Source organism: Podarcis bocagei, assembly GCF_964188305.1.
Source record: "Podarcis bocagei genome assembly, chromosome: 1".
NCBI classification, from domain to species: Eukaryota; Metazoa; Chordata; class Lepidosauria; order Squamata; family Lacertidae; genus Podarcis; species Podarcis bocagei.
Window position 1 is genome coordinate 134905650 of NC_138125.1, and position 18570 is coordinate 134924219.

The 18570-nt window shown below is 44.4% G+C and overlaps 1 protein-coding gene across 10 annotated transcripts; it reads right to left on the reverse strand.

Annotated features, from left to right (window-relative positions):
- Positions 1 to 18568, reverse strand: LOC308581419 (uncharacterized protein C2orf80). 10 transcript variants are annotated; one of them, XM_081183795.1, is made up of 11 exons: positions 17984 to 18568; positions 16389 to 16515; positions 14650 to 14782; positions 13221 to 13337; positions 11589 to 11684; positions 11320 to 11401; positions 8727 to 8809; positions 7304 to 7391; positions 6085 to 6162; positions 2256 to 2343; positions 1 to 819 (listed from the first exon to the last, which is right to left on the reverse strand). In XM_081183795.1, the coding sequence occupies exons 5-11, from the start codon at positions 11627 to 11629 to the stop codon at positions 746 to 748; spliced, it is 534 nt and encodes a 177-aa protein (XP_081039921.1). In that variant the 5' UTR covers positions 11630 to 11684; positions 13221 to 13337; positions 14650 to 14782; positions 16389 to 16515; positions 17984 to 18568; the 3' UTR covers positions 1 to 745. The 10 variants fall into 10 exon arrangements, with proteins under 10 accessions (XP_081039921.1, XP_081039920.1, XP_081039922.1 ...); XM_081183794.1 differs by lacking the exon at positions 16389 to 16515 and having other exon boundaries at positions 17989 to 18568; XM_081183796.1 differs by lacking the exon at positions 14650 to 14782.
- Between the last annotated feature and the right edge of the window lie 2 nt (positions 18569 to 18570).

The following is an 18570-nucleotide window of genomic DNA, read 5'->3' on the forward strand; positions in this document are numbered from 1 at the left end:
TGAGATAATCAAATTTATTTTTATTTGTGGCATACATTTGAGTACCGCCCAAAAAAAAGCACTGGAGTTGTGGAAAGAAAACAAAACAAAACTGTAAACTGCTGCAAGTGTTGTTAAAGCAATGTTGGAAACTCCCTGGTTCCTAGTGCTTGAAGCTCCCTTTTTTCTAACATATGAAACTGGTAGCCAATAGGGAAAAGCAACATGTGTATGTTGCGTTTACAGAAATGAGACTTCTAAGGTTTAAATAAGAGTAGAACAGAGAAGGCTAACTAAACTACTGTGACTGGGATTAGAAGCACTGGGTCATGGATAGGAAGGGCATCTTCAATCAAATGGCTGCATTGGATAAATTATTGTTTTTATTTATGACACTCCCCTGCTTTTATCGACTGGAGAGAGGTTTCTGCCACAATGGTGAAATTCCAAGAGGAGGCAGAGTGTAAGTGAGATGTGCCTAAAATATCTAAATAGAGGTGGGAGATAAAGACATGTAGGAATTCCTAAAGCAACAGTGAAGCCTGTTAAATGTAAGGTTCTGGGACAGCACAGCTGTAACTTCCACCAGAACCTTAAGGCTGCAATCCTATCTGAAAGCCCATGAACTTAAGAGTAAACATGGATAGGACCAGGCTGCCTGAAACCAGAAGCTCTGATGTTAGTGGGGTCTGGTCTCATTTGATTTATTTGAAAAACCTACTTTCTCATGATCTTCCTTTCTTGAAACTAAAAGTTCTGGTTGTTTCTAAAATGTGTCCATTGTTTTTTTTGAGTTGCTGGTGGCATTTCTGTTTGCTTCTGTCCTGTGGAACTTGACACCTTAAAAAAGAGAAAAGAATAGATTGTCATTCCTCCACCTCCTTTGTCATTTAACTTGAAATTGGCTGACATGTTCCTGAAACATTCCTGAGATCAACAGTGAATGTGGATGAAATGTTTTGCTGAAACTGCATACCAATCCTGGGTATTCCCTGTCTAATTCCACTACCGCCCAAGGCTGTCCTTTGATAATCTCCAAGAATTTCAAGGTGGGCAGAACTAAGAAGAACTGTTCCCCCTGCAGACAGAGGTCCAGCTTCTTGTTTGACAGCTCCATGGTGTCCATCCAGGTGGGATGAGGAAGGGAAGTCCTTGTAACACCCACTCCCACCAGCTGTGAGCTGGGAAGGGAGGCGAGACTCATGCATGTTATGTGGAACCTCAGAAAGCTGTCTCCTGTTTGGCAACAAGTTGTGCCCATTTGACACAGAAACAGCCCTAAGCCTGTGACTATAGTGATATCTGTCTGCTGGAAGTCCAAAGCATGCAATTCATGTAGCACATACTAAAATGAAGAATTGACTTTGAACTAAAGGAGCCTTCAGCAGAAGCTGTGGGCAAAGTACCACAGGCTGTTTGAAAGGGCTCAGACTTCATAAATGGAAAGACTGTGTATGCCTGCACTTTGCATCCAGTGCACTCCCACCCAGTGGCGTAGCGTGGGGGGTGCCAGGCGTGCCGGCCGCACCGGCCGCAACATTTGGGGGGCGCGTTTGGCTGGCCCTCCTCGAGGAAGCAGGAACCCCACTGTCCTCGGACCTCCTCCGAAGCCTGGCGGTGGGGCAGAGAGACCTTCTCCCCGCGCCAGCCTTCGGATGGCTGTCCTGAAGACTTGTGGTGGGAGCAGTGGCGTAGCGTGGGGGGGTGCAGGGGGGCCTGCTGCACCTGGCGCAACATCTGGGGGGCGCGGAAGAGACTCGAGTGCTAAAATCCACGGGTTAGGGGGCGCAAATTACTTGCCTTGCCCCGGGTGCTGAGAACCCACGCTACGCCACTGCTCCCACCACTGGTTTGTGAAGTTGTGTACCATGACGTTAGCAACAGTCCCCACCTGCAACATCATTCGGGTTGGCATGAAGGTATCATGGCTGAGTAATGTCTAATGAGCTAAAAATGTTTGGGCAGAAACCCAAACTGATACAAATCAGCAATAATGAGCCACTATTACAATGTCATGTACACATTGTTGCAGTTTATCCTATCAGTCCAATTGGTCTAGTTATCTCATCATCAGTCCCACTTGGGGAAAATAGCTACATCTCAAAAAAAAATGGCTATTTTTAGTTATCTCCCAATTGTAGCAGAGAATGACTGATAGATAGGAGAGATTTGCTTGTTGGCAAAACTGAAGTAACAAGTCTTCAGAACTCCCCCCCCCCTCCAAACTCCATAACAACCAGTACGCAATTTTGTGAGAGAAGGTAATATCCACTTACTCTGTTTCCTTGCATGTTCTGCAGCTTGGGGGGCTGTCAACATGGCAAAAGGATGCAGTGAGAGATTACAAGGATGAATTCGGTGGCCCTGCAGGTTAAATAAAGTCACCTTACTTTCGCCCCATAACTTGTGGCAGCAAATATGTGACTACAGTATTATAGGCCATCATTTACATGCTGAGATTATTGGGAGAAACCAGAGCGAAAATGTTTGGTATCAGAATACCAGTAGGTTATTGCAATTACAGTAATAAGCACTAATTATTTATCATTCTAGTTCACCATTTCTGACTTTCCTCTTTGCAATATCTCATCAGGATTGATTTCCACTGCTGCATTGCTCTTCTGTTATTTTCTTTAGGCACTTAACAATGGAATCTTGTTAGGATTCAATTAACATGACACCTAACATCAGGACATATAGACTATGGGATCTTCTGAAATGTAGCCAATGTTATTTTCCTGCAGCCTATAGCTTAGCACAGAAACATTATTTGCACACTAGATGGCACCCTATATAGATGGCACTCATTGCTCTTCCACTTTAAGACTGGTAGGAAACATTTAAAAAAGTTATAGGTGGGGGGTGGGGCGGGCGGATTGTGCACATTACTAAAATAATGTCAAGAAACATAGCAGGGGGTTTAAATTTCATTTTGAAAATTAGTGTTGTAACACTTATTTAAGCAAAATTAAAAAAAAATTCCTTCCTGTAGCACCTTAAAGACCAACTAAGTTAGTTCTTGGTATAAGCTTTCGTGTGCATGCACACTTCTTCAGATACCAAGAAGAAGTGTGCATGCACACGAAAGCTTATACCAAGAACTAACTTAGTTGGTCTTTAAGGTGCTACAGGAAGGAATTTTTTTTTTAATTTTGACTATGGCAGACCAACACGGCTACCTATCTGTAACTTATTTAAGCACTTCTTGTTGGCATTCGTCTCGAGAGACAATGGAGCACACCTCTGGGGGTGAAGTCAAAATGAAGTGACCTCCCTAGGGAGCAAGCCTGGGCAGTGTAGACGGAGGTTCTGGGCTGGCCAGACAACAAGACCCCCCACTTGGCCTCACTGATGGGGTCCAAAGGAGAGAAGAGCAATACATTTGGCACCAGCTTGGCTGCAGGAATTGCTGGAAGGAGAGGGACAAGGTGCCACCCCCTTAGGGACTCCACTCCAGATTTGTGTAGGGTTTACTCCTTAGCCCTTTCTTCTCCTGAAGATATACCACAAGGCGGCAGAGGTTTAGGATCAGAGTTTCCCATCTCCTAGATGGGCTACCTTTCCAGCTTGACAAGCCTTCTGGACCATTGGACTCACCTTTGGTATCATCTTCCCAGTCTGCCAAAGCCTGTCTTCACATGCAGGGGAAGTCCTTAACTTAATGAACGTTTGAGACCCATTGGCTACCCTCACCTGGTTTAGCCGGCCAGTCTATTGTGCAGATATTTTAATATACAGCTGGGAAGTGTTTCAGGTGAATAAAAAGGGTGATAATACTGAAGGTGTGCTGAATGGTTGTAGGGTTACCTGCCCAATACATATACACACTGATGTCAAAACCATGTCCATAGGGGGAAAGATAGTAGGTGTAATAGCAACCCAGAGCTGCAGAGATTACACTACTATTTTTTTTCTTTTTAAAAAGTCAGTGCACATGCTCTGAATGCTTAAGTTTAATTCCCATCATCTCTACTTAAAGGATCTTAAGTAGTCAGGCTGCAAAAGATTATTCTGCCTGGGACCTTGGACAGCTGTTGCCAGCTGGGAGTAGATGGCAATAGGATAGTTGGACTAATAATCTCAGTACAACACAGGCTTACACGAATCAAATTGTGAAAAGAAATGATTGCAAAGAGTCCAATACTGAAAAATCCAACCGAAAGAATGGAACATGCATTCTCCTGTATTATACAAGAGGGCTGAGCTGCTTATTTGGCCTGTGTTGCAGTCTTGTAGATAATATGGGATGTATCTAGACCAGGGATGGGGAACCTGCGGCCCTTCAGGTGTTGGGACTTCCTATCAGCCACAGTCAGCGTGCCCAGAGATGATGGGAGCTGTAATCCAACATATGATCTAGACACCTTTCATATGTGTGTGTAACTCAGCATCACATGTAAGGCTCCTAAGTGTTATGAATTAAAAAAATTTAGAGGGCTGGGTTGAAAATATGATTGCAGTCTGGCAAGATTTTATAGATTTACGAAGGCAAGAAGGGCACCTTATTTTCTCAGGGACTTTCAGTAAAGCTGAGCCAGAGGACAAATGGTACTTCTCTACAGAACACTCACTGATATAATACTCTTCTCCATATAGTGTCAGCTGGTATCAAGCTTTTTGTAAAGAAAAAGATAAGAAAAAAATCTTTTCATTGCTTTCCCCCTTTTCTGCATTTTAGCCTGGGGAATATAGCCTATTATGCAGGAGAGAGAAACACACAAAACATTCCCAGAAGATCAATTACATAAATATAAAAAGCTTTTATATATGCTTGTATACTAGTCTTACACAGACACTTGGTGGGTTTCTTCATGTCCCCCAGGAGCTTAGAAAGATGTAAACTAACTAATTAAAACTAACCGGAAAGCCCAACATGGCCAATGTGGAACCCTAACAGCCAGTAAGATTTCAAGTAATTGGCCCCAAATTAATAAAGAATGATATTATGATTTCACTTACACATACATGCTTCACGCCACTTCGATATATGAAACAACGCAATATTATCAGTTTTATTTTTAGCTGTACTTGTTGAAGTTATATTAAAAGTTAATGATGTTTATATGTGTGTGTGTATCATTTAAGCCAGGGGTGTCCAAACTTTTTTCAAAAAGGGCCAGATTTGATGAAATGAACATGCATGAGGGCCGACCAAAGTTGTTGAGCTTTTTTGGGGGATTTTACCCCAGAAAATAAACTGCCACAGGGGCCAGAATAAACCAACCAGTGGGCCGGAGTAGATCCCAAAACGGACTTTGGACATGCCTGATTTAAGCAGTGTGTGTAGCAACACCTATAGGAATAAAAGACGCTGCCTTATATCATCAAGATTATACCGTATTTTTTGCTCTATAGGACGCACTTTTTCCCCTTCAAAAATGAAGGGGAAATGTGTGTGCGTCCTATGGAGCGAATGCAGGCTTTCGCTGAAGCCTGGAGAGCAAGAGGGGTTGGTGCGCACCAGCCCGGCAAGCTCCGGGAGCGATGGCGCGGTTGAACGCAACCTTGCCGTCGCTCCCGGACCCATTCTGGGGTCTGGGGAAGCTCGGGCCGCTCGCTGTCTTGGCTTCTGCCAAAGCCATGCACAGCCTCTGGGGGCTTGGGGGGGGAAATATTTCCCCCCCTTTATTTCCCCCCCAAAAAACTAGGTGTGCCCTATGGTCCGGTGCGCCCTATAGAGCGAAAAATACGGCAATTGTTCATTGTGCCTACTACTGAATGCCAATGACTCTTTAGGGCAGGGATGATAAACTGTGGTCCTCCACATCTTGTTGTTTACAACCCCCATCACCCCGATCATTAGCCATGCTGGCTGGTGGTGATGGGAGTTGTAGTACAAACCTGATCCTTCCTTTCCTTGTTTAAGCTACAGGTGCTGGGGACTGAATTGAAATTAACTGAAAAACAGCCACACTATAGGTAATTGCATTTGACTGCACTGATTCCTGAACTCCTTAATAGAAGCATGGGATAAACATGGGATTAAATTTATAATGCAGGTTGGGAAGGTCAGTATGAGTAGACTGATGCCCCCAGAAGGAAAGGAAGCCTGTTTGTCACACGGCCTAAAACTGGTAACAGATTAATAATGTGCATGTAACTTACTTTTGCAGAACTCTGCCAGTTTGTTGCACAGGCTCCAGTGGTATAAATCCCAATGACATCTTCAACAGGAATGCTGTTCTGTAGAAACAGTGGTATAGGCCAGTTTTTGTTTTAAATATCTTTCTGTGTTTTATCTAAAACTAACTAAGGGCCCACCAAATTTGTGAGGCAGGAGAAGTACTGTATTTTTCGCACCATAGGACGCCCTTTTTCCCTCCTAAAAAGCAAGGGAAAATGTGTGTGTGTCCTATGGAGCGAATGCAGGGGGGAGGCAGGCGGGAAAAGCCCCCAAGAGCCGCACACAAGCTCCGTGCGCTCTTGCGGGCTTTTCCACAGGAGGGAGAAGGGACTGACTGGCCGCATCAGTCCCGTCTCCCACCTCCCAGAAAAGCCAGGAGAAGCCGCAATCTCTTTAAAGGGGTTGCGCGGCTTCTGCGATAGGTGAGGGAATCCCCCCACCCTCCCAGAAAAGCCAGGAGAAGCCGTGCAGCCCTTTTAAAGTGCACGCGGCTTCTGTCGGTTTTGCGGGAGGTGGGGGAATTTCCCCACCTCCTAGAAAAGCCAGCAGAAGCCGCACAGCCCCTTTAAAGAGCGCACGGCTTCTGTGGGAGGTGGGGGAATTCCCCCACTTCCCGCAAAAGCAGGGAGAAGGTCTGGGAGAAGCGCACAGGCTGCACGCTTCTGTCCCCTTCTCCCCAAACTGTGGGCTTTTGCGGGAGGTGGGGGAATTCCCCCACCTCCCGCAAAAGCAGGAAGAAGGTCTGGGAGAATCGCACAGGCTGCCTGCAGCCTGTCCGCTGCTCCCATAGCTGGGGGGGGGGGAATCATATTTTTTTCCTTGATTTCCCCCTCTGAAAACTAGGTGCGCCCTATGGTCAGGTGCGCCCTATGGTGCGAAAAATACGGTAGATGGATGGAAAACTCATCCTTTCTCCAGTCCCACTGCCCACCTAAGGCAGAGTAAGGGCACTGATTGAAAGCCAATGTTCTGTTTTGCTCTACTCCAGTAAGAGTAAAAAAAAAAAAGAGAGAAAGGCAAAGTGCCGAAATAGAGGGCAAATTTTGCAACCCTCAATTTAATAAAAAACAGTAACTTGTCTGCAAGAAAAAGACATATAAAAGAAAATTTAATTCATTGATAACATCTTTTTCCTCCTTGGGAGTCTTACACACAACCATTTTTATTAAAAACAATCAGTATTTAAACAAAGGATTATACCATTAGCATCCCGGCATAAGATGATAAAATCATAGCTTCTCTTTCAATTCGGTTGGGATAAACATATCGTCGATGAAATGGTAGCTTCCTGTCCAGAGGAAATCAAGAAAAAAGTAACAGGTAAATTTATCTAACAATTTATAAGTGATATGTACTGTGGTTTTCACACCTGCATGATGAAATTGAAGAGGAGGGTATCAAAGCCCAAATCTTTCCTAGGTTCAGGGGGCAGTGCTAACCTCAGCCACTGCCTGGTGGGCCTTAACGATGATCAGGGCAGAATGTGGAGGACAGGCAGATTGCTGTGCCAGCCTGGAGCTGTTGCAGCAATCACACTCAATCCTGTCACCTGACAGCAGCAGGGCTGACTTGGGATCCAATGGATCCAAAGGAGTTTTGGATTGTTTTACCTGGGATCTCATTTAAGACTTAAAAAAAGTGTGACTGTTGAATTGTGATTTATGCTCTATAGTGTTTTGGAACAGTCAAGCTATAATGTTTCTGTTTGGAGCTCTGGAATAAGGTCTGTTCATTCTGTTTTATAGATCTAGAGGATTGTGGAATACGGGGCAATCCCTTTAAAAAGTCTTTTCTCCCTTTGGCCTCCTGAACCCGTAAGGAGTATCTGGCAAACTATGTGATACAAAAGTTCATAGTCCTGTAGATATGTGACTCAACAAAATACAGGCCAGCTTCATGTACCAAGGATAATGTGAGGATAAATAAGATAACCCTTATAGGTTAACACAAACTCAAATTAATCTGTATTACCAACATTTGTGGGCATGTCTCCATTCATATCAATAGAATTAGGTTTCCTCCAGATTGGTGTTTTATTGTGGGTGCATTTTGCAACATATTTTTGATACAGTAATAATGCATTGGTGCTGAATTTATCCTGCTTTGGTTTGTTCTGTAATGCTTCCCCATTGCCACCACATTATTGCTGTTTGGAGGGGCTATAGCGCAACAAAAGTGGAGTGTGAGAGGAATAAAAAGTTATAAGATTTCAGCAGAAAGTAACGGGATATGCACTGATTGGAAGTGAAGCAGTGTGACTACCCCAAAGCTTTTGCAGATGCAAACAGTATTGAGAGCGGAATTGCGTGTGGCCACTCTGATAGCATCATGAGCACTATCAGCATGAATTTGCAATAAAAAGACCATCTGGAGGGCCCCATAAATGTAAGTTTTTAAATGGGTAGTGGATTAAACATAAAGCAATACCAGTGCAATTTTTCTAGAAAAAGAGGTGCCAGAACTCACCATGAATGCCTCTCTTATTCACTTATAATAGCAATGTTGCCCACCTGAGAGGTGCCGGAACTGGGTTCTGGCGAGTTGTGGCTGAAAAAAACACCCTGGCTCCAGCTTTCCTACGCATATTAACAGCATCACTACAATAGTGAGACCTTACACTTGCCTTTTTTCTTTTCCCCAAGGCATTTGGGCTTCTGAATCATTGAGCCAAGGTAAAGCAACATTTATGGCCAGGTCATAGTGAGCCTAAAAGAGAAAAAAGTTTGTGTGTAATGTCAAACTACATGATTTCTTTGCACAACAGCTTAAAGGTAAAGGTAAAGGGACCCCTGACCATTAGATCCAGTCATGACATGAGCTTCCAGGTCATGTGGCCAGCATCACTAAGCCGCTTCTGGCAAACCAGAGCAGCACACGGAAACACCGTTTACCTTCCCGCCGGAGTGGTACCTATTTATCTACTTGCACTTTGACGTGCTTTCGAACTGCTAGGTTGGCAGGAGCTGGGACCAACAGCTTAGTGCAACTCAAATGTGTTACATGTGTGATGCTGACCCACAGGGTTTGGGTTGCTTTGGTCTACTTTTGGATTGCTTTGACCACCTGCTCTTGAAAAGAGAACTTAGCACAGGTCAAACATGTGTGCTGTTGACTCACAGGGTCTGTGTTATCTTTGGTTACGTTACACAGCCTATCCTGCAAATAGAGTTCCCAATAGGCAGCACTGGTCGCTGCATGGATTCAGTGCATTTGTGCAAAAGTGTCCCAATATTCCAGGGACAGCCCCTAAATTATGAAAGCCATCCCAGCTTCTGATTTGATCCTGAAATGTCCTGATTTCCCCAGCCAGTGCTGCTGCTGAGCTCAGAGAGGAGGAGGAGCCTGTGTTTGTCCTGATAGACTGCAGCTGTGGCAGGGGTGGAGCATCTCGTTGTCTCTCCATGGCTGCCACTGCTGGCCTGCTCCCCCTAGGAGCAGAATTCCCTCAAAGAATTCTTTGAGGAGGAAAATGTGTTTTGAATATAGAATCATAGAATCATAGAGTTGGAAGAGACCACAAGGGCCATCGAGTCCAACCCCCTGCCAAGCAGGAAACACCATCAGAGCACTCCTGACATATGGTTGTCAAGCCTCTGCTTAAAGACCTCCAAAGAAGGAGACTCCACCACACTCCTTGGCAGCAAATTCCACTGTCGAACAGCTCTTACTGTCAGGAAGTGCTTCCTAATGTTTAGGTGGAATCTTCTTTCTTGTAGTTTGGATCCATTGCTCCGTGTCCGCTTCTCTGGAGCAGCAGAAAACAACCTTTCTCCCTCCTCTATGTGACATCCTTTTATATATTTGAACATGGCTATCATATCACCCCTTAACCTCCTCTTCTCCAGGCTAAACATGCCCAGCTCCCTTAGCCGTTCCTCATAAGGCATCGTTTCCAGGCCTTTGACCATTTTGGTTGCCCTCCTCTGGACACGTTCCAGTTTGTCAGTGTCCTTCTTGAACTGTGGTGCCCAGAACTGGACACAGTACTCCAGGTGAGGTCTGACCAGAGCAGAATACAGTGGCACTATTACTTCCCTTGATCTAGATGCTATACTCCTATTGATGCAGCCCAGAATTGCATTGGCTTTTTTAGCTGCTGCGTCACACTGTTGGCTCATGTCAAGTTTGTGGTCAACCAAGACTCCTAGATCCTTTTCACATGTACTGCTCTCAAGCCAGGTGTCACCCATCTTGTATTTGTGCCTCTCATTTTTTTTGCCCAAGTGCAATACTTTACATTTCTCCCTGTTAAAATTCATCTTGTTTGTTTTTGCCCAGTTCTCTAATCTGTCAAGGTCGTTTTGAAGTGTGATATGTTTTAAGGGTAAAGTGTGCATGCAGCCAAAGCTGTAGTGCACCATGAAAGTATTTGTTTCCTGTACTCCTGACTCACTTCTGAATGGGAGATGCCACTTTTTGGCATGCTACAATTAAATGGCCACCTCTACTGGTAGCTGTGTCCAATGAGCATGTCTGCCAGCAGCACAGAGCTGACACAATGAGCCAAAGGGTCCTTCTCCACATGCAAGGAAATTACATCCTTTATACATCATTCCTTAGTGGGGAAATAAAGTTTGTCTGATTGATAAAGACATTAGATTTGTTGTTGTTGTTGTTGTTGTTGATTTCATTTCTATACCGCTTTATATTTTTAAGAAAAATCTCAAAGCTGATTACAAATATTAAAACATCAATAAAACAACCTGAAGGAAGTTAAATATAAAGTATACAGTCAAAGCAACATAATTAACAGAAAACTAAAACTAAAATGTTATCTTAAAGATTTCAAAATAAAACATTACAAAGGAGGACTACAGAATACATATTTAACACAAAGTTAACAAAAAAACTTAAACATTTCAAAAAATAAATAAATAAGAAACATTGCTAAGTGAAGTCAAATACAAAATGCACATTTAAAACAGCAAAATTAACAAGAGAATAAAGTATTATCATAGTTATTATGCATCACCTGGATTCTCCTTATTGCCTTATACTGAGTCAGTCAATTTCTAGCTCAGGATTGTCTACACCGAATGACTGTCTACAATGCCCTTCCATACTGCTAGGCAGGGAGCACTCCCAGTCCTCCCTAGAGATGTCAGGGATTTAACCTGCGAGCGTCTGCATGCAAAACAGATGCTGTACTACTGAACTGCAGCCTTCCCCAAAGGCCTTTGGCTAAAAGCCAGCAAGAATGTAAAGTAGTTGCTTACCAAGTCATCTAGAAAGGTAGTCTTCCTCTTTCCTTGTGGGTCAAATTCATTTTCCCGAAGTCTAACACCAACATAATCTCCCCTTCCAGGAAAAGAATAATTTTGAATTAGGACCAATGCTCAGCCACTCAGTGCATTATTACTTGTGTGCGCTGGGGTGGGATAGGAAAGTGTGAGGTGCTATGCACATTGGGTATAAAATGCAGCTATTAGATATGAATCTACTTGAAAGTACAGTATATATAAAAAAGATAGAAGGTGGTACTTACAAGAGTTTTTCAATCTCTTGTTTCAAACGTTTTCTCTCCATTAATTTGTGTGTTCTTTCTCCACGTGCCAGTTGCAAAGGTCCAATAAGGTAAGAACTATGTACAATGAATGAACATAAGACATTAAGGATAGGTATTTCCTATGGGCTTGCTTCGCAAGACGACAATGTCTTGCGAGTTCCTGCTGGTTTTTTCCCCCTCCCCCCTTTTTCTAAGCCGCTAAGGCACTTATCAGCTGATCCGATCAGCAGATAAGCCGCTAAAAGCCGCTAATACCCGCTAATAGCGCTAATCCGTCAATGGGCTTGCTTCGCAAGACTAAAAAACCGCTAGACGAAGAGAATCACAGAACGGATTCTTTTCGTCTTGCGAGGCACCACTGTATCTTTTATCCTCCTCTTGGCATTGCCCATAATGTTACTCAGGTCTAGCAGCAGCTGCAGCATTCTTTACAAAGTTAACAGCTGCATGCTATGCAACACACAAAGAATTTGCACATGTAATTCTACCTTGGGAACAGTGGCGTAGCGTGAGTTGTCAGCACCCGGGGCAACGCAAGTAATTTGCGCCCCCTAACCCGGGGCAAGGGACGTAATTTGCGCCCCCCCTAACCCCTAACCTGCGAGTTGCCGCTGGCGCTGCCGCCCAAACGACGCCGCTTGCCCGGAGGAGGAGGGGGGCAGAGAGGCGAGGAAAATGCAACGGCCCAGCAGCTGCAGCAGCAGCGGCGGAGGCGGGGCTGTGAGGAGGGGCTGCCTGGCGCGTCCTCCGCGGCGAGCGCTGAGAGCCGCTGCCTGCCGGGCGCCTTCAGCCCGGACGCGCGCACAGCTCGTCGGTTCCGCGAGACATGCAGCTCTGCTACAGCCTGCGCCCGAGGCTCTTCGGCGACTCCAGAGGCAGCGAGCGCCCCCCCCAGATGTTGCGCCCGGTGCGGCCTGCACCCCCTGCACCCCCACACTACGTCACTGCTTGGGAACCCACTATTCCCTGTACACACCTTCCTCCAGGATCCAATAATATAAAAATCTTCCATTGTATATTAATGGTACATTTCCCTACTATATATGCACATGTTTAAGGATAAGAAACCACAGAAAAAATAGAGGTAATATATTCCAGTGGTGATATTTCACTGTAAATACTGATATCAATGGATTCTATTAACAACAAAAACCCATCCACAGATTCCCATACCTGAAACATGAATGCGTAACATACTTGTAAACCGTATTTTAAACATATCTGATGTGTGAAAGATAATTATTTTGTGAGCAACTGTTGAGTTATTCTTATTGTTTATTCTCTAAGATCCTAATTTCTTTTCTAAGAACCTAAATTGGCATGGTAAGGTCTACACATTCTGTTCTAATGAAATTGTATTTTTATTAACAACAAAATAAATTTGAGGTTTCAAGGGAGATTCTGGGCTAAATCAAAAAAACCATCAAAATAAATTTAGCAGCTACAAGTACTTTGTTTGTAAAGCAAAATTGCATGCTACCTTCTGTCCATTTAGCAGTGAGATAAATGAATTGACTGTCAGCTGTGAAAAGAATGCAACATCTTAAATAGCATCTTAAAGATGATACAGTGTGGTACTTCTACATAAATGGATGAAAAATAAGCCATTACCTCTTCCCACGCAATGGTTATTAAAAAGACTCAGGTTCTGGATTTCATTGACTTGGTATCATTAGAAAAGCCTTCTGTCCAGATGATGTTATTTTCTTCTTGCTTGTCCTGCTGAGCCTTATCAGAAATGAAAGCCTTGCTCAGGGAAAGCAAGAGAATGAACCACTTGTCTGTTGCTTAGAAACACAATATTGCTGAACTGAATATTTAAGAAAAAGAATACAGACCTGGCAAGCAGCTCCCCGTTGGGCTGAGCTGCCTGGTCAGAGTGCAAGAGATCCTTTTACATGCCAAGGCATTGGATTTCAAAGCTAAATGTTTTATCTGAAACACTGATAGCTGGTTGATAAATGAGAACTGGTCCCTCTTCTGCCATGGACCTTATTGGATGTAACAGTTTGCGTCAACAATCACTTGCATTAAAAGGAAGCAAGGGGTCAAGAAAACAAAGAATTGACATGTTCCTAGGGACACTTGAAGTCTAATCCTGTGTGGATTGAAGCACACCTAAGGACACTGAAATCAAATGGATGTTAAGTGTGTTTAATTTAATGCAGCGTTCAACTCAACAGTATTTGTTGCATAACACCCCAATCTCTGAGTGGTGCAAGGTTCCAGGGGTTTACCCAGGGTTTGTTTTTTTCTCAGAATGAGGGACAGCGGAGACTGTGGTGTCTTTATGATACATGGTTTATTACACATATATACAACCTGAGCCCACGATGGAGGGTTTCACACCATTAACACCCCAAAAAGGTCTTGCTTCTCCCATAGCCACAGCCTTGGATTCAAGCAGAAATCAGGCATTCTGTCTTCCTGGCTTCCTAGCCTGCCACTTTACGCCCAGCTTCTAGCTCACATAACTCAATTCTCCACTCTGGCACAGAGCAACTTCCTTTGTTACCTTAATGACCCATACTCAGGCCACTACCTCACCAGGAAGCTAGCCTGTCTTATTTCAAGATAAGAATCCTCGTTTTACCACTTTTTTCACTTGCTGGATCCAGGAATTAGAAGGGGCCCTTGCATACAAGCCTACCCCTGCTGCACAAACTCCTAACAGTATTATACAGAATATGAATGTCACGGTCCGGTTCACAGGCGATCAAAGTCCTGGCAGGGGGCAATAGGGCGGGGTGGGAGCAGGAACGGGAGTCCAGAAGCCAGGAGTCAGAAGCCAAGAGTCTGAGGGTCAGGAAGCAAGGAGTCAAGAAGCCAAGGGTCCGAGGGCCAGGAAGCAGGGAGTCAAGAAACCAAGGGTCCGAGGATCAAGAAGCAGGGAGTCAAGAAGCCGAGGTTCAAGGATCAGGAAGCAAGAAGCCAAAGGCAGGAAGCGTGCTGCTGTGGCAAAGAGCTGAAGGGAAATGCTGACCTTATATCTCTTCCCAGCTCTTGCCACCAGGTGCTATGAGTTACCAATTGGCCTCACCTGTGAGGCCGCGCCTTGCCTCTTCAGAACAAACTTAGGAAGGCCCCAGTCCTGCAGAGTCCTATTGGTCACAGGGCCTGGCTCCTGCACACGCACCTGACAATGGGGGAAGGTAGGGCGCTTCTCAAATTCCCTTAAAAAATAATAATTAAACATGCATATTATAATATAATATAATATAATATAATATAATATAATATAATATAATATAATATAATATAATATAATATAATATAATAATATAATACAATACAATACAGTGGTGCCCCGCAAGACGAATGCCTCGCAAGACGGAAAACTCGCTAGACGAAAGAGTTTACCGTTTTGGAGGTGCTTCGCAAAATGAATTTCCTATGGGCTTGCTTCGCAAGACGAAAATGTCTTGCGAGTTCCTGCTGGTTTTTTCCCCTTCCCCCCCTTTTTCTAAGCCGCTAAGGCGCTTATCAGCTGATCCAATCAGCAGATAAGCCGCTAAGCCGCTAAAAGCCGCTAATAGCGCTAATCCGCTAATCCGTCAATGGGCTTGCTTCGCAAGACGAAAAACCGCTAGACGAAGAGAATCACAGAACGGATTCTTTTCGTCTTGCGAGGCACCACTGTATAATAATATAATAGTATATTCCAGCATATCAGGATGGGTGTGGTATAAATTATTATTATTATTATTATCATTATTACAGCTAGCTATACCCTGGGAACCAGTTGGTTAGAGACACTCAATCAACTGTTACCATCTTAAGAGTCCACATAAATCTTGTGGGGCTATTGATTTGTTTTCGGTTCCGTTCTTTCTTTTTTGCTACGTATTTTGCACCAGGTGCTGTGAGTTACCAATTGGCCTCACCTGTGAGGCCGCGCCTTGCCTCTTCAGAACAAACAGGAAGGCCCCAGTCCTGCAGAGTCCTAATGGTCACAGGGCCTGGCTCCTGCACGCACCCCTGACAATGAAGACCAATTGCGATTTTTGTGTGCGTGAATGCAGGTGCAAAAACTTGTTGAAATGTGTGACAGCTGCTACAAACTGAGTAAAGCTGCACTCTCTCCATCAAACAGTGGGGTTTGATCAAACGTGCATGGGATTGCGCCTTTAGAACATGAGCTGCTGCAGAAGCCCACAGTGCTATTAAAAGTAAAGGTGGGACAATTCGCACGGGGGAGCACCCCACGTTTTCCTGCCAGGGATCTTGGCGCACCTTTTGTCGATCTGAACTACTAGGCCGCCCAGCCCTGACGCCACCAGCATCTCTGCTGGGTTTGGCCCAGTGCTTTTTTCCTGGGGGGACGCAGGGGTACCCTTAAACATTTTGAGAATCGAAGTTTGGCCTGAATTTAATATCTGAACTGGAATACAAAATGGGAGGTGTGAGGAGGTCAAGAAACTAGTGAATGAAATATAAGATTTGAAAATATTAATCTATTTTCTGTTTTGTCTCTTGGCTTTTCTCTTTGTTCTTATTTTTTCTTTTCTTTTTCTCTCTTCTATTGCTAACTGTTTCTTATTGTGTATTCTTTATGTGTTTTGTTTTTGTATTTTTATATTTTAGTAGTTTTTTAATGTATAAATTCTGGAATTTTTTATTGTTTGTGAAACTTTAATAAACATTATTTTTTTAACAAAATAAATAAGTTTGGCCTCATTGAGGGGCAGTATTTCAACATGAGTAGGAAAATGAGAGTACCCCAAACATTATTATTTTTTTAGAAAAAAAGCACTGGTTTGGCCCAAGACATTTTGGCACCTGAGGTAAACCACACAATGGCATTCTCTTGGTCCTCGCCAGGGAAAAGGGGGCGAGCGAAGACCAGGAAGAAGGGAAGAAAGTAAAGGTCTACTTTGAGGTCTGCTGCCCCTGTGAATGCTGCCGCCTGTTTGCTGACTGGGAACAGTTATGGACCACAGGTATGAAGTTTACGGCATGCAATGCCTTAAGAGAGAATATTATGAAAATGATATACAGGTGGTACATAACCCCAGTCAAGCTTGCAAAAATCTACCATTTGCCCGATAATAAATGTTGGAAATGTAAAGAAACTGAAGGTACATTCTTTCACCTTTGGTGGACGTGCCCAAAGATTAAGGCTTTTTGGGAAATGATATATAATGAATTGAAAAAGGTATTTAAATATACCTTCTTGAAGAAACCAGAGGCTTTTCTCCTGGGCATGGTTGGCCAATTGGTGTTAAAGAAGGATACAGTGGTACCTCGCAAGACGAACGCCTCGCAAGACGGAAAACCCGCAAGACGAAAGGGTTTTCCGTTTTGGAGGCGCTTCGCAAGATGAATTTCCCTATGGGCTTGCTTCGCAAGACGACAGCCCATAGGGAAATATCCAGGACAGCGGGGAAGCGCAGCGCGTCTTCCCCACTGTCCTCGGACCTCCTCCGAAGCCGGGCGGCGGGGCGGGAACACCTTCTGAAGGCGGGCGGGGGGCGAAAGTCTTTGTCCCCCCTGCCTGCCTTCCCAGGGGCTTTTAAATCACCCCGGACAGGGGAGAAGTCCTCCGCTGTCCCGGGGCGATTTTAAAATGCCGCCCGCCAGCATTTTAAGATCGCCCAGACAGCGGAGAAGTCCTCCACTGTCCTGGGGTTTTTTAAAATGCTGGGGGTGGGAAGAAAAGCCCTTGCCCCCCCCCCCAGCCTTCAGAAGTGGTCGGGGGACAGACTGTCCCCGGACCTGGTCTGAAGGCGGTTTCCCTAGGAACGCATTAATTGATTTTCAATGCATTCCTATGGGAAACCGTGCATCGCAAGACGAAAAACTCGCAAGACGAAGAGACTTGCGGAATGAATTAATTTCGTCTTGCGAGGCACCACTGTAGAACTTTCTTTATGTATGCTACAACAGCAGCAAGAATGCTTATTGCAAAGTATTGGAAGACACAAGATCTACCCACCCTGGAAGAATGGCAGATGAAGGTGATCGACTATATGGAACTGGCGGAAATGACTGGCAGAATCCGAGACCAGGGAGAAGAGTCGGTGGAAGAAGACTGGAAGAAATTTAAAGACTATTTGCAGAAATATTGTAAAATTAATGAATGCTAGAAGGATGTTGGATAGAAACTAAGTGGTTTCCAGCTGTAATGCTTTAAGAGATATGAAAAAAGGTTTGCAAAAGCTTAATGGAAAGATTTGCTGAACTAACAAACTGAAGTGGAATACAAAAAAGGGAGGTATGAGGAGGTCGGGGGAAACAAGTGTAAGGAAGATATCTTATGGAAAATCAATGTGTTTTTTAACTGCTTTTATTTTGTATGTTTCTTTTTTTATTTTTACTGTTATACTTTAAAAACTTTAATAAATATCTTTAAAAAAATAAAAGAATGCTGCCGCCTCACCTCGCCTCACGGGCAGGCCGGCCCTCATCTCTGGGCAGAAGCTGCGCGGGTTTCCATGGCGACGCAGCCCGCTCACCTGGAGGGAGTTAGGCCTCGCCCTTCCCTCACACGCGGGAGGAGGCAAGCAGGCCAAAGGGCTGCCGGAGGAACAGAGCGGCTCTTAAGAGCGCACAAACAACAACAACAACAACAACAACCTGTTTTTATTTATTTTGTTCCTTTTAAAATTTAGGACAGGAAACTCCTCAGCCCCTCAAGGAATTCTGGGCGTTGTAGTTCTTGGAAGGTGAAGGGGGCGGAGTCAACGCCGCGGCTGACAGAAGGGCCAATCCCGTCGCTCGGAGGGGATCACATGATAAAGTCCAAACCCAAACGCGGTTTTTGCTTATAGAAGGTGACAGAGGAATTAGAAGAAAGGAGAGGCGAGAGGAAGAGCGAGGGCGGACTTTCTTTATCCAGGGCACTAAGGGGTTCGGGAACCCTAGCACATCTTTGTTGCTCTTGTTGTTTTCTTTCAAAATGAAGTTCTAACTACAGTCCCGCTTTTCGGAGGAGGCTGAGGCCGCTTGGAGGATTGAACTG

Excerpts from the sequence above, each read along its gene's own strand:
- LOC308581419 (XM_081183791.1), bottom strand. Across the intron at positions 11,402-11,588 it reads CAAGAGATTGAAAAACTCTT|GGGAGATTATGTTGGTGTTA; the intron begins GTAAGTACCACC and ends TTTTCCTGGAAG. Across the intron at positions 8,810-11,319 it reads CTACCTTTCTAGATGACTTG|GCTCACTATGACCTGGCCAT; the intron begins GTAAGCAACTAC and ends TTTCTCTTTTAG.